General features: G+C 40.1%; 1 protein-coding gene across 1 annotated transcript in view; it reads left to right on the plus strand.

Moving 5' to 3' along the window:
- Positions 1-3,578: 3,578 nt before the first annotated feature.
- p3h2 (prolyl 3-hydroxylase 2) overlaps positions 3,579-15,089 on the plus strand; it is a 46,544-nt gene continuing 35,033 nt past the window's right edge. Inside the window, exon 1 of the mRNA XM_047587279.1 lies at positions 3,579-4,195. Within this exon, the coding sequence (XP_047443235.1) occupies positions 3,779-4,195 (417 nt within the window). The 5' untranslated portion in view covers positions 3,579-3,778. The remainder of the gene's footprint in view (positions 4,196-15,089) is intronic.

Consider the following 15,089-nt stretch of genomic DNA (forward strand, 5'->3'; position numbering starts at 1 on the left):
GAATAAACAAAATTACTAAGAAATCGTTTTATTATGAGTTGGATAATGTGATTTAGCATATAGTTCATAAAGTTTTTGGCATTTGATGCTGTTTGAATTCTGGGTCGTCACTCTGCTTAGGGTTTGTTCTTATCAAGATGAATGAATGTTACATCAAATTATGTGATATTCTCTCTTTTGAGTCCTGTTAACAGAACTGCGCGAATATCTTTTTTTTTACTTACAATTTTAACTCCTGCAGTATACTAAAATTATTACTAAATACAGTATATTTAGTTATTAAATAAAGCACTCATTAGTCAGAGTACTCATGAGTCAGAGTACTTTTCAGAAGAGTGTGCATATATAATATTAGTGGATTATATGTTTATTGATGCAACAATTTAATAGCATCATTTTAATGTTGTGGCTGGCCACCATGGGGATAAGTTGTCCCTCTTTACACATTACTCGGTAGGGTAAACAGTACATCTTGAATCTGCAAAATCATCAACTAATGTTGCAATACAAATCTTGAGCAGTAACTAAAGGAACTTCAAAAACGATACCACCCATTATCAAATTAATTTATTTATTTTTTTAAAGAATTTCATTTTCTCCTTATGTTACCATTGTTTTTCCAGGGCAAACAAAAACATCTGTAGGCTGATAAAGATATGACCTCAACAAACAGCAGGATCTGCTTTGCCTCCTCAGCGGATGGAAATTATCTCTCACGGGACAGACACTCTGCTGCCCTGATCAACCCTTCCTGAACTCCCACAAAAAGTAAAATGAGAAGAAAATAGGAAGCCATGTGATGGATGTTTACGCATGTTATGGCTGTGGAATCATGCAAAGATAGAAGAAGCTAATGTTTACCATCTTCATGTATTCTTTTCTTTTACACAGGACTTTGTAATAATAAAATAAAACAGGCACATAAAACAACAAGTTGATAAAACAGGACAGTTAAAAGAAAAACAATAAAACGCAGCAATTAAATTAATTAATTCATTAAAACTCACTTAGAACTCAAGTAAGTATGGTGCTAAAAGGTCAGCAATGTAGCGTGGGGCACAGTCATGAAGAGCTTTAAAAGTAATCACTGTAGTGATGTCATCCCTTATCCTGGTCCTGGTCAAAAAGTCAGGCAGCTGAAATCATGGACATGGAGTCACACTGAATTGCTTCAGTGTCCAGACAAGTAAAAGGGCTGTTGCAATAATCCAGATGTGATTAAATAAAATCCTCAGATGGTAGAGACTCGAAACTTAAGTCTGCATCAATCCAAACACCAAGCTTTGCTGTACTGATGTTGTTGTAGAGGGAAACAGCCTCAGTAGAACTTACTTTGGCAACTAATGAGGTCCAATAATAATCAATCCCGTTTTATCTGAGTTTAACAGCAGGAAGTTGTTGTTCATTTAGTTTTTGATGTCATGTAGTCAGTTGTATAATGAACTCAGGGTTTCCATGTCTGGTGTGCTAAAAGGCGAGCAGGACACAGTATCGTTGTGGACAATGATGTCTCCCAAAGGAAGCATGAACAATGAAAATAAAATTGGTCCTAAACCAACTCTTGAGGAACCCCATATTTCGTATTACACGCAGATGATTTCAAATTATTGACAATAACATAAAACCTTCTGTCTAATAAATATGAGGAGAACCAGTCAAGGGCTGTCCCTCATATTCCACCCGGTACCTCAGCCTCTTTAAAAGAATTCCCCGATCTATCGTATCAAAGGCTCCACTCACATCTAGGAGTACCAGGACAGAGCTCTTACCTTTGTCAGTTTCCATTAAAAGGCTATACTGAGAATAATGTGACCTTTATAATTTTTGTTATAACTGTTCAAATTAAGTTACATTCTGCAAAAAAATTGATCCAATGACTTTAAGATTGCAAATTTTTGAAAAATGCATTGCACATGAATGAAAGAATTAAAAAGGAACAGCCCTTACACCAATACTTTTAACACAGCATTGTGTGAGTGGAAGATTTGACTTGACTGCAGTCAACTTGTTATTAATCCTCTGTGTCTGTTGTATTGCATAAAGCGTAGTCACAGTACGCCCATCCTCATCCCACTGGTGTTACTGACACAAGCTCCACCAGAAAAACTCCTGTATTTGTAAGGCATGAAATGATGTAAAATTTGTAATGAATAATGACCAGGGAGTATTTTATGATTTCCTAGCACCCTCCCTGACAAACCTGCTTGTGGACCACAGACAGCATTCAAAACTAAACTAGTACAAGCGAAAAGGCTTTGCATACTTGGATCAGAACTTTCACTGAGATTTCTGAGATTTGATTTGATTCTGAGATTTGAAAATAACAAAAAATGGCGCTGCCAATAGCAGAACAAACAGGGAAGGAAGACTGGATGTGGTCTCACTGCTCTTGGACAGGTATGTATTTATAAATGCGTTGGAGTACATTAAGTAGCTATCACATTTACTTTATGTAAATAATGAATTATTGATGTGGATTTATGAACACAATGATGGAATAGTAGGCCTACAGTATGTCATATGTGTTTACAGTGTTTGTGCAACTGCTTACATAGCCAGCAGATGGAAGAAAATTACAGAACGCAACAGTATGTTAATGAATTGTGTGATATTAAGTTTGTTTTGCTGGAAAATTACATTCCACTCCATTCACAAATATCCAATGCTGCCATCTAGTGGCAGACTTGGATATTATGTATTGTAGGATTGTAAATTGCCTTCAAATTTATATTTAAGAAAGATTCTTTTTTGGTATGACAGTAAAACAGTCACTCATTCCAGTCCTTTACAGTTGCTATTTGGTAAAATAAAAAATTAAAGCAAACACGTGTATACAAACACGTATAAAACGTACTAAAATTCAGTGAAAGTTGAAGTGAGATTTATAAGGCCTCTACTTTGGCCAGGTTGAAGAACTGTTTATTTATTGAAATTCCCACGTCTAATAATGAATGGGAGAACATTTTAAATAATGAAATCGCTTATAGGCTACCTAATAATGACCACAAGAGGGAGACAGAGTCCAGTAAGTGTGTTTTACTTTCAGCTGTTTCTCTCAGACGCTGAAAAGTATTTATTTTGTTGACAGGCGTTTCTAGAAAATAGTAGAGGATAGAAGCTTGGAAATAATCCTAATTTACAATAATTTATGAACATACAATTTCCATTAGAAAAAAAATACGAATTTTAACAGTAGATTTATCGCGTAGTCGCGCAAATTCTTTGGAGAATGATATGTGTTGTTTGTTCAAGATTAGTGTTGAATCTTAGAACATAAAGTTGAAAAACAAAGATAAGAATTTCTTTCAGGCATTTTGAGGGCAATTTACCCTTTTACCTTTACATTTCAGTGTTTGTATTGAAGACAAACTTGACGTCTGAGTTTAACGGCAGGAAGTTCTGATATATGAAAATATCAGTAAAATCCGTCTTTCTGGGTGCTTTTTTAAAAATAAAATTAAAATATATAATTTCTCGTGTTAGCAAACTCCCCGAAGGACCCCTGTGATTCCTCCACTGGTTCTAAGGAGGGGAAGCTGTTGTTGCATTCTGGCCATTCATCTCTTGGAGGGGAGGAGTTAGCTGCGCCACACAGGGGTCATGACAAAATGTGTGTCCCCGATTGACTAACATTATTTCCGCCCTGCCCCCGGTGAAGCTCTGAACATCTTTGCCTATAGAGCAGCATTTAAATGGACCGTGAAACGAGTGTGAGCTGGTTGCTGTGACCTGCCTGCTGTCCGCCTGTCGCTCCTCGCTGTCTGAACCGAAGCAGAGAATGGATGGAAACTTTTCACCGGCTCTTGTCTCCTCTATACTCCTGTTATCCGCCGTGTTGACATCCTCGACAGCTTTTCTGGAGCCTTATGACCTGTTATATGACAACGCAGTGCAGGCATTTTACAACAGCGACTATGAAAATGTGGTGCGCTACATGGAGGGAGCGCTCAGCAGCCACAGCGAAGTCCGGCGCACCAAAGTCCGGTGCCGGCTGAGGTGCCAGGACCACCATCAGTTTGAGGAGACATTCACGGACCTGCGCTTCTTCGACGTGGTTCTGCGGAGAGCGGCATGCATGAACAAATGTATCGAGGAGAAAGTCGGCACACAGTCTGTGCACCGAGTCAGCGAGGATGTACTTCAGGACTTTAACAGGAGGATCCCATACAATTATCTGCAGCTGGCTTATCTGAAGGTAAGGGCGAGGATCTGCCTGTGAATCTGGTCTGAAAGACCTATTGTTGCCCACTCAGTGGGGAGTAGTTTATCTAGCTGGCTTGCTTTACATTACCTGCTGCATTCTTCATCAGCTAGAGCTGCTGCCCAGCAACGTGATGCGGTGCGATAAGAGGAGAGGTCACAGGGGGATCTCCAAGCTGCTGCACAGCACTAGTTCATCACGCAGGGTCATACTTGATGTCTGAAAAAAGAAAGAGTTTTAAAATAATGCATATATCTGCCAGTATTTACCTCACATAATGTAAAGAAAACTCAAGAATTTGACAGGTTGGTTTGGAAACTTAAATATTAAAACCGAGAGCAACGGATAAACTGTAAACCTGACTGGAATTAGTTGACACATTCTACAAACAACACATCAAATCTTTTATTTAGGAAATATATAAAACACATACTCAGTGATACTGGCCTGTTGATATTATTGGTCAGACTGCAGAGGCCTAAAAACACATGGATGTCATGGGAAATGAAACACAAAGTAGTTCGGGTCATATTCAGAAAATGCAGTCAGTTAAATCTTATGTACATAGCGTCAGTACAAATGGTCTCAAGACGATTTACAGAACCCAGAGTTTGAAACCCCCAGAGCAAACACTAAGTCAATAATAGGAAGAAAAAACCTCAAAGTGAGAGAAATTGGAGGAGTTCAGTCCCGACAGTGTCAATACAATGTTAGACTATTTATGTCTGTGTACGCTGATAGTAGCCTTCCTTACAGGTGGATCAAAGCTCAGTAGCTGGGCCACAGCGGCTTGAATTGATGACTGTGCACTTGTTCAGTCCTTTTGTTTACAAACGGGGTTTGTTTTATGTGGCTCCTCTGCTTGTAGTGTTAGTTTTGAAGGAAATGTTTGTGGGATTTCTGTCTCCTCCCTGCCCCTTCCCATGATCACAGTAGAAACCCTGTTTCAAATCGTGCGTGACTCAAGGCCGACATGAAAGTGCTTTTTTTTTTTTTCTACTTTCAACTATACACGTGAGCAGAATATTTTGTCTCGGACCCTTTTCCACAACAACACTTACTTCCGTCAAGGTTTCTTCATCTTTTGGCTGGGCCTTTGGTGAGAACACAGCGTGGGAACAACTAAATAGAAAGATAAAGCATGTGAGCTGGAAACAAATATAATAGCTTATTCAGACATGTTGACATTCTATGGTGCATCCTTTCCCCAGGAGTGGGGAGGTCTGATGTGTCTGTGGCATTCTGAAAATATTAGCCTTAGGTTTTGAGTGCGTACATTTAGTAAAAATAACTGTCAACAGCACTCATGGGTATTTCAATTCAAGGATCTTTATTTAGACCGTCTAATAAGTAGAAGATAGACAAAACGTGTGGAAACTAAGCACACATGAATGCACATGTTACAACAATTCCTACATCTGTCCCTCAGTGCCATACTCATGGATGTTTCCAGTGGCTATAAGTGCAACTAACATTACGTCCGTAAAGAATCAACTCTGTAGTGTAATCTCATTCTTCATGTGACTAAGAAATTGGAGTCCAGCTTGAAGCTGGCACCATCTCCTCACACGTACCCGACACCCAGTCAACTTCCACTGCTGTCGACTGCAGACCGGTTCCAAATGCCCGGTCGATGACACACAGCTTCCTCTGCTCAGAAGTGGTAGGAAGTTGCTCAGTCCTGTTAGTGTCTGCAGGAATAATCCTGTTTTTTTCTGAATCAGCAGAGTACAGCTGAGGTGACGTACTCATAAAAGTGAACGCTGTCTAGACATGAGACATGGCCTTACACACAGATGCTCGCCCAGCTGTAAAAATATGACTCAGCTTTTGTGCAAAGAGTTATGATTTCTCTAACATCTGCTTGGAGAATAAAGTGGTACATTATGTATTTTTTTTTTTAATAACAAATGTGGTGAATGTGAGTGCAGATCTTTATTTCAGCTTGTCCTGTGTTGGTCTGTGTCTGATGTCTTTATGAACGGAACAGATGATATGAGCACGTCAGACCAGTCAGTGTGTACATAAGCATACTGGTATCTGATTTTGCATGTGTATATATGTTAAGGCGCCCCCACATGTGTGTTGGTAGGGGGGTGCTTGGTGGTATTTATGAAAATAAATAACATTCCTGCAGTATTTAACATTCCAAGCATCACACACCCTCCTCCTTAAAGGCTCTGGCATAATGCCGCCATTGGGCTTGTTAGAAGAGACTCCACAGTCAACAACTGTTCTCCTCAGCCAGGCTGCCACGAATGTCCCCAGCTTAACCATCATTCAGACTGGCAAATATTTTATTTTCCTGTTGTGGTCTGTTTGCTTTTCTAAAAAAAGCGAGACACGCCACCTTTTGCAGGTATTAAAGAGAGACTTTTGTAGCTGCCACTGGCCACAGCTCTCGTTACAGTCGCTCTTGTCCTCAGGGATGAGGTTGATGAGCAAGATGAGATTGTATGTCCAGCGGCTTTGTTCTTAATATGATGGGTCTCATTGTGTTGATATGCCAAGATCAAAAAGTAGGACACTTGTTGCTTTGTTTTCAAAACACTTTTTCACAGTCTTTTGTGATTATACAAAGTATGTGAAAGCCTTAATGTAAGCCTTTGCATTGAGACAGAAAACCTAGTGGAAATCTGTGTATTTCCCTTTGGACTCATATCTGTATATTGTACTTCCAAACACTTCAATCTCGACGCCCACAAAAGGGGCAGTCATTCCAAACTTCCTCTCTGCAGCCAAACATTCTTTTGTCTTAAGCTAGATTTATGCTTTTGTGTTGATCCACACCATAGCATGCACCTCTTTGGCGACAGACTACAACTGCAACATGCTTGTATATATAATCTACTCAGACATTTTCTCATTCTTCTGCCTGGCTGCATTTTCAGTAAATTTATGTATTTACGACGCTTACGAGTGCACAAGTATGCTTTCATGCTTTTATTTTTGATAGATAGTAGTAGAGAGAAATATAAAGACAACGACAAGCCAGCCACACATATCCAGGTTTGTAACTTGTAACTTGTAGTCTAAACATAGCAATTGATTGAGATCCAGTTAAAAGGACTGTGAAGACTGTGTCAGTCCCTTCGGATCCAAACCCTGCCAACTTTGCCCTCTCTCTCATGCCCTGGGTATGACAAATATTCTGTGCAGATAATTGTCCATTATTAGCCTCTGTGTAGAAATCTGTCCTCTGCTTTCAACCCATCCAAGTATGCACAGCACGGTGCAGTGCGTGGGGAATGAAACATACAGTTGCCATCTAATGCGTGTATATGCATTCATCTCACAGTGCATGACGTCTCATATTTTCAGGCCACAACAATGCTTATCTCAGAGCTAGCAGTGGCCCAGCTCATCCCATACAGATGTGGGAGTTATGGAAGCCATTTACTAGTAATTGTGGGGGATGATGATGTTGTGTAATGTTGACATTCTCATCCTGTGCACCCATTTTAACCCAAGCTATGAAAACAGATGGGGCTTTTGGAGCCATCAGTGTAAATGTAACACTGATTTTGAAGAACATTAACAAAAAATGTGGAGATTTAGCAGGGATTCCTAATGTCACACTTGCAGAGTAGAGAACCACTCTCTTGGACTTGTCTTTGGAATAGTGACAGATTGCTTGATAACCATCCCGTCTTCATTTTGTTTTGTGAACCTCCCAGCATGATGTTAAAAGTTGAAAGAAGGTCAGGACACTCTGTGAAGACTGCTGCCGTTATGAGGCTACTTTGGAATTTCACTTTAAAGTATCTCCCTCTCTTCTGTGACTATAATGATTTGATCACACCACAGCAGACAGCTTGGGTCGCAAGTTCAATCCTGGATAGCTGCATGGTTAGATAAACACACATGATATATGTGTAGCATGTGGCAAGGCCTAATAAAGAGACATTCCCCATGGGGTGAAATGTCTGTTTTCAATTTTAGACTTTCACTTATTGCTTGGACCCCAATTAGGTATGTTCGACCTATTCAAATCTTAGTGCAAAATAAAAAGATTATACGATAACAAAGCTTGTAGCCATGAGTCTTTGTGTGCTCGATGGGAGTCACAGATGATATTATTGTTATCTGCAGCTGAGAGTAAGGGGATTGAAGGGTTCAGACACATCAAGAGTGAGCTCTGAGTTGTTAAAGACAGCAAATACACTGCCAGTTGCCAGAGGCAAGCAGGTTGTTCGCCGCCAACTCAGATTTATGTGTCTGATGTGTCCATGGGGTCGTTTTGCGGTTATCCTATTTGGAAAGTGCTGCAAGCCTGAAAGGAAGATGAGAGGACAGATGACTGCAGATTCAGATTAGCTTTTCTGTGACTCAATAACAGATCCACTGAGAGTGGTAATGACTTTATTTGAACACGGGACAAGATGCTGAACCAAGTATCTGTTGTTAGCATAATGTAGTGTTTCCTACCTTTAAAGACTCTCCCTGGATGTATAAGCTGGTCCCTCCTGGTTTCAGTAAAGAGACAAATTTGATATTTTGTTAAAAGATTAAAACCACCTTTGTGTCTATGCTTAAAGTTTGCAACAGGTTGCAGCCAGTCAATGTAGTTTTACATAAAAACTGAAAATGATGACCAGCTAGCCAGCTAGCAACCATGACTGTAGAGGCTCTTCTTACTTTCCATATGTATTTGCATGACTTAAATTTAAACATCTGCCCAAACCCACAGAAGTTGTGGACACCTTGCAGATGTCCGCATGCAGCCCAAAATCTATTGCGACAACTCCACCTTTGCCAGTTGTTGTGGGAAGTCCTTTCAAATTCTACGGATATTCTGACTTTGCTTTGGAGGGTAAGGCAACAAAGTTGATGTTACATAGTGCTTGGCAATGCTAAGTTAATCATTTACACAGTGCTGCTGCCTAATCTGTATCTAGCTGCTATGCTTTTCCACAAACATGCTGGATCTAAAAGTGCACAGTGATAGCCAACCTTTTAGTGTTTGGTTCTGTAAGATGCTAGAGGCAAAGGCAATGAACAACCAATCTGTGTAGCTGACTAACATGCACACAAGTTGTAGCATGAAGGGAACTGCATGCACACCAACTGCCCACTGAAAATTTGCATCAGTTCTGGCACGCAAAGGTGGAAATCATGAATTTGTCATGACAATGTTTACTGTTTTATTAGCATTAGCTTGGCCAGACTTGTTTTTTGTCAGGAGATGAATCTGGCAACAGAGAAAACAACCCTGTTTATTTGAATAGTCCTGCAACCAATCAGAGCCGTTTTGCTAAAGACAAATTCAACTCCATTACGACATGAAAGCCCACCCAAATGATTTGATTGGACCGGCACATCTTTGCTAAAGCATTATCAGTTTCCATTGGATATGTTCCAGACCAACTTTCTACCACAAAGCATTTGTAAAGGCTAGTCACTTCTTGGAGTCTGCTGGTTGTGTGGCAATCTTTTTTAGCAGCCAGACCCAAAGAAATCATTAAACAACAACAAGCGTGAACATTAAATATATACTGTCAGTTGGAGGCATTGATTTGGTAGATGTACCTTTTGTGGGGTTCATGATTGCACAGTAAAGATGGCAGAGAAAATTCAAAATTTAAATTAAATTCCCAAGAAAACAAATACCTGTGTTTATAATGTCTTAATGATAGCAGGAATGGTAGACAAAATCTTGTGCTACTGGATTCTATCTTTAGAGTTTACAACTTTAACACACTTCAAATTGCATTATAATGGTCCCCTGGCTCCAATAGCCTACTGTGAAGAGCTGTGTTTTGACCAGACGATCAGACATTGTGGCTCTTGGCTGTGCCAAAGGTCTGCTGCATGACTGGTTTTGAGTGGATAACTCGTCATAGGAATGCGGGGGCATGCTGTGGCACCCCCATATTGTTCTCACCCTGATTATCAATTAAACTTCAACAGGAAAAGAGGTCGCAGCAGGTTGCAGGAGGTTGCAAGACCCTGGTTAAAGATCAACACTGAAAATAATGCAGTGATATATAAGCAGGGATGAGACAGCAGCTGTGGAAGAGAGACAGAGTTGGCTCAAAGATCACTTTGTTAAGTATTGGCATCTGTGAAAGTGTAGCTGAATCCCTACAGAACAGCACAGTGGCCAAAAATGGAAGCTGGTAGCAATCAGCACATCTTTGATTCAACCTACCGAACCTCTTGATTAATTAAGAGATTTATCGCCCTGGTCACATTGTGAGCACATTTTATTACTTATTTATTAAAGATCACAATGTCCTTTGTCACAAAAGGGAGAATTTGGACAAACTTATTATCAAAATCCAACCGGCTGGAGAACAGCATTAAGGCAGATACATCTGGAAGTCTTTGTTGTTGTTTTTGAGTAATTGACAGGTTGTCTGGTTTTGTGTTTATTATTCTTTGTGTTTGGTGATTGTCAGCCTGGCCAAGATCTCCTGGGTGTCTGAGTGGAGGAATCAGGGGTAGGATGGAAAAAGCTGAGTTTGCCAAGCATCTGTTCAGTTTCACTTGTGACTTGAACTTGAATGTGTTGGCTACTGTGGGGCAGAGAAACCACCTTCTCTGTTAAGTGATTGTAATGTTTGTTAATGGAATCCATGGAACATTTTGTCATCCACAAAATACACATAAACTGAGTTGAAATGTTTGCATTACATTTTCATGTGTGGACTTTTCGATAAAAATACTGAAGTGGACAATTTCGAAGTGCTACATTTTTGTGATGTGCTGCTTCAGATGGAATGTCTGAAAAGTTTGTTGTCATCCTGCAGATGAAGCAACAGGCAGCCTTTTATGGACTCGGGGATGATGCTGATGTAGAACATACATTGATCACTGTTTGTTCTCATAAGTCAGTGGCCATTTCATGAAGTTTACTGAGTGGCTTAGTGTTCTCACACCTAATGTGAGTTTGGCTTTGACAAAACAGTTGGCACATACGTAAGCCAACCTTTCAGTTCATGTAAAAACGAAAATGTTCCTCAGCTTTTGACATAGCTTCTATCCACCTCACAGCTCAGTCTGTCCAACCGTGAGCTATAAATTTTTCTTACGTCTCAAGTTGCTTCTGTCCTCAGATTATTTCTGAGAAATCGAGGCCTGTAGGCTGTGGAGTGGAAACCACAGAGAGGGGAGAGGGTACATGAAGTTAAAACTGTTAGGAAAACACTGGAAAATGAGGCTTGCTCCTTTGGCAGCTTAGATTTAGACTGCAAAGACAAATATTTCACCTGTGCCGATCAGCCATGTATTGAACTAAAGGCCTCTTCAGTGAGTGGGTCCCATATTGCAAGTTGCAATAAGCCTGCAGACCCCAGCAACCATTTTTTCACTTTCTGAAACATTTGCCACTACTCTGTCATAGCAGAGGAAATGCATGTTATTCTGATTCTGTGTGTATATGTGGGAGAGGCCCAAACATTGATGATCTCCACCCTCTCGACTAGGCTGTGTTGACATTAATTGGGGTCTGCTTGACTTCTTGTTCAAATGGAATCTGATTACACAGAGAGCAGCGATGAAACACCACAGCTGTACTGTAGTTTGGAGTCCAACATGGTCCCCTGCTGTAGTGCTGTTTGCAGCTTGAACTGTTTCACTCTGTGGCGTACTGGTCTACAACGTTAACATCAAAGATCTGATGTGATTCAGGTTAAAAATGTGTTATAAAAGTGATGATGTATGAAATGACAATCGGACAATTGGCTATTAATTAATGTCAGTAAATATGACAAGAAAGTATTTAACACTTTCTTTCTGTTCTGTCCCTTAAAAGAGGGCTGGGCTTTAAAACTTTGTTCAGTGATTCTTCATCAAGTGTTCCTCGCAGGCAAGAATCATTCATGTGCTGAAATTAGTTTGTTAGCTTTTGTGACCCCACAGCTGTTTCCTGTGACATTTAATTAGAAGTGTTGATTGTTTATCCAGCTCTACTCTGCTGTCGTCAGCCTATAAACCATCATTCACGGTGACTGTGTACCGAATAAGCACACAGTGTTGTGGTATTAGAGTGTTTGTGCTACAGAGACTGAGATAGTTGTGTGGATGTCAGATATTACAAAATGCCTGAGGTATGTTTTAGCCATGTTCTTCCTGTCTTGTGTTCTAAATATTCCACTGCAGTTGTTTTTCCCCTCACAGTTTTCTGAATTCACCTTATGGTACACATCACCATGTTTAACAGCTGACACAAAGGCTCTTCTTTACTTCCAAATTGCCCCCTCCCCTTGTCCTCCGTCTGCGTTACAGTTGCCAAAGAACAGTTAATCATAGCAGTGCCTGATGCCAGAATCTCCTGCTTATCTTTGTCCTTAGACTTCAGCATCTCCTCTCCCTGAGAATTTTCCCTTGCAGGTGATATAACACCTACTTAGAGAACAGGAGTGAGTAATTTTCCTGATCCCATGTTGACCCAACCCCCAGTTGACACTGACCTCACAGTGTCTCCACATCTGGTTCAGGTCTCTGAATTGCAGCTAATAACAGTGTTGAACAGCAGCAGGCACGAGGAGCCACAGACAGGCCTGTCTACTTTATCGGAGTGGTGTGACAGGAATGGAGAAAGTGACGTTGAGGCTCCATTTTTTTCCCCTCAAGTAGCGCATTATGTCATCTCCAGCCAATGAGAGGTCCTTCTCAGTTCAGGTAATTAGCCAATTAGATCATGGCTATCGTATACTGCTGTTTTCATTATTTGAGGTAAGCCCCGCAGAATTTGTGGAAGTTGCTTGTCTAAACACAATGGTCTCTATTTCATAAAGCTGCCTTATACCCACAAACTACCTCTTGATTGTTGTTTACACTATCATTGATACTGCTTAAATTAAACAGAGTGACAGATCTAGACAAAAAAAAAAAATGCTGGAAGCAGCTTGGAGCTCTCAAGTGGCTGGGTCCTGGCTTCCAGACATGGGATTTAACTGGATAATACAAAGTGCGCATGTGTTGCTCTTGCGTCATAAGCTTGTTGAGCCAAATATCCTTAAAAACAACCTGCTGTAAATTAAAGACTTTAAGAAGTTTATCATCTGCACAAACGAGAGGCCAGTCTCATTTCATCTCCTGCTGGTTCCACTCTATCTTAATATTATTAATATGGCAAAAAGTGAGACAGAAGTAACTACGTGACGATCATAAAGCTTTGACAGTTGTTTGGCTTGGGTAAAAAAAAAAAAATAGAGTCAATAAAAACTAAATAATTTCTCTGTCTGTTTGATAGTATTCAATGATTTGTGCCACAGTTGGCTGCCACTATGCAACATTAGCATTCTTGAATCCTCCTAGAGGCTATTTATGAGCAATAAGATGCTGAAAGGTTCCTCAGAGGTGAGAGCTGTAGAGTTAAGGGATAATTCTTTGCTGTTGTGATTTTATATATATATTACTGTATATATACTGAGTATATATAATACTGAGTGGGAAGTCAAACTAACTTTTAAAGCCACCATTAAACAACACGTGGTAGTTTGGGCTCTGTGTTCTGCAACTTATATACAGGATGGAATAGCCACAGTGGACTACCATTTTGAAGTTTGGTATTCAGTGGTTGTTATCCTAGTTTCGGTGCCTGTTGTGATCATATTTGATGGAGAGAATGTTGGATCTGACTGAGAACATGTGAATGGCTTGTCAGTCATTGTTGATCAGACGTCTGAGTCAAGCCAGGCACACTTCTCAATTATTGACATATTTTCAAAAGGTCCACCAGCACACTGATCATGAAAAGTGATTTCACTTGAGATGTCATAGGCACATGTGGAAATAAAAACTTACTGGGTAGTTTATGAAAGTAGTTGACCTTTATGAATGGGAAGCTGTTCAACCCACCACCCCTCAGTGGTGTACCACATTGGCTGTACTTGGCTTGGTGGCTGCATTTGTCTTTTATATGCATTCTGCATTCCTGCCCAGAAATCGTAAATGTTATACATAGATCAGTTTTCCAGAGTGCCATGTGTATTTTCAAGTGTTTGTGAAGGTGTCATGCGAAAGAGCTATTGACTTCACAGCAGCACCAGGACTAAAGAGGACTGACAAAGTTGTTGAATCTACAAACAAATTCTGGTTCCCTGTCTTATCTGTAGCAAACAATAATTTACAATGATTTGTTGTGAATTATTCTAGTTTCCTACAAACTACTATGTGTAGAATGATTTGTATGTGGCTGCTACTGTTTAAAAAGTCCAGGATGATATAATGTGATTAGCTCTTTGTCCGACACATAACAATACGTGTACATGTTGTAGTTTGTTTTACAACAGTTTTTTTATGGTTGATCTCCTGCTTGGGTCCTGTCTCTATGTTCAGGTCTGTTTGCCAATTTAGTCATTAGAGTGCAGATTCTAAAGGCAAGTTTATAAAAAGCAGTCAGAGCTCTGTAATGTCAACCAGTGGAAGAACCCCCGTGCAAGAATGTAAACTTTTTTGCTTCAGTTGTGATTTTTAGGGAAAACAACTTCATAGCTGCCACTTCAAGACGAAGTATTACCTTCTGACCGCATGCACTCAATAAATGGGAAGGCATCAGTCTTCTTGACTGTCTACTTGTACGTGTATTCATTGGACTCATCAAGACAGAGGGATGCTGGAAAATAAACGCTACCTCCTGTTGGAATCGTAAACAGGTTGACACAGCCAAGGCCAGTTTTGATAAAGGACATTCCTCCAAAGACAGTTTGACATCCATACAGAGAGTATTCAATGTTACCCTGTTTTTGTGCTTTGTATGGTATGTTTATAGTCATTTCTTGTTTTAAACGTGAAGTGGCTCTGGTGTTAGCATAGATATGATGATGTTTGTGTTTATTAGGAGGTCCTGAGAAACAAAGGGAACATCGCTGATAACTGAGATTCCTGTCACAGTGTGGATTGTGCAAATGTGAGTTTACAGAGGAAGAAAATCTATCAC

Source organism: Mugil cephalus, chromosome 6 (assembly GCF_022458985.1).
Source record: "Mugil cephalus isolate CIBA_MC_2020 chromosome 6, CIBA_Mcephalus_1.1, whole genome shotgun sequence".
NCBI lineage: Eukaryota > Metazoa > Chordata > Actinopteri > Mugiliformes > Mugilidae > Mugil > Mugil cephalus.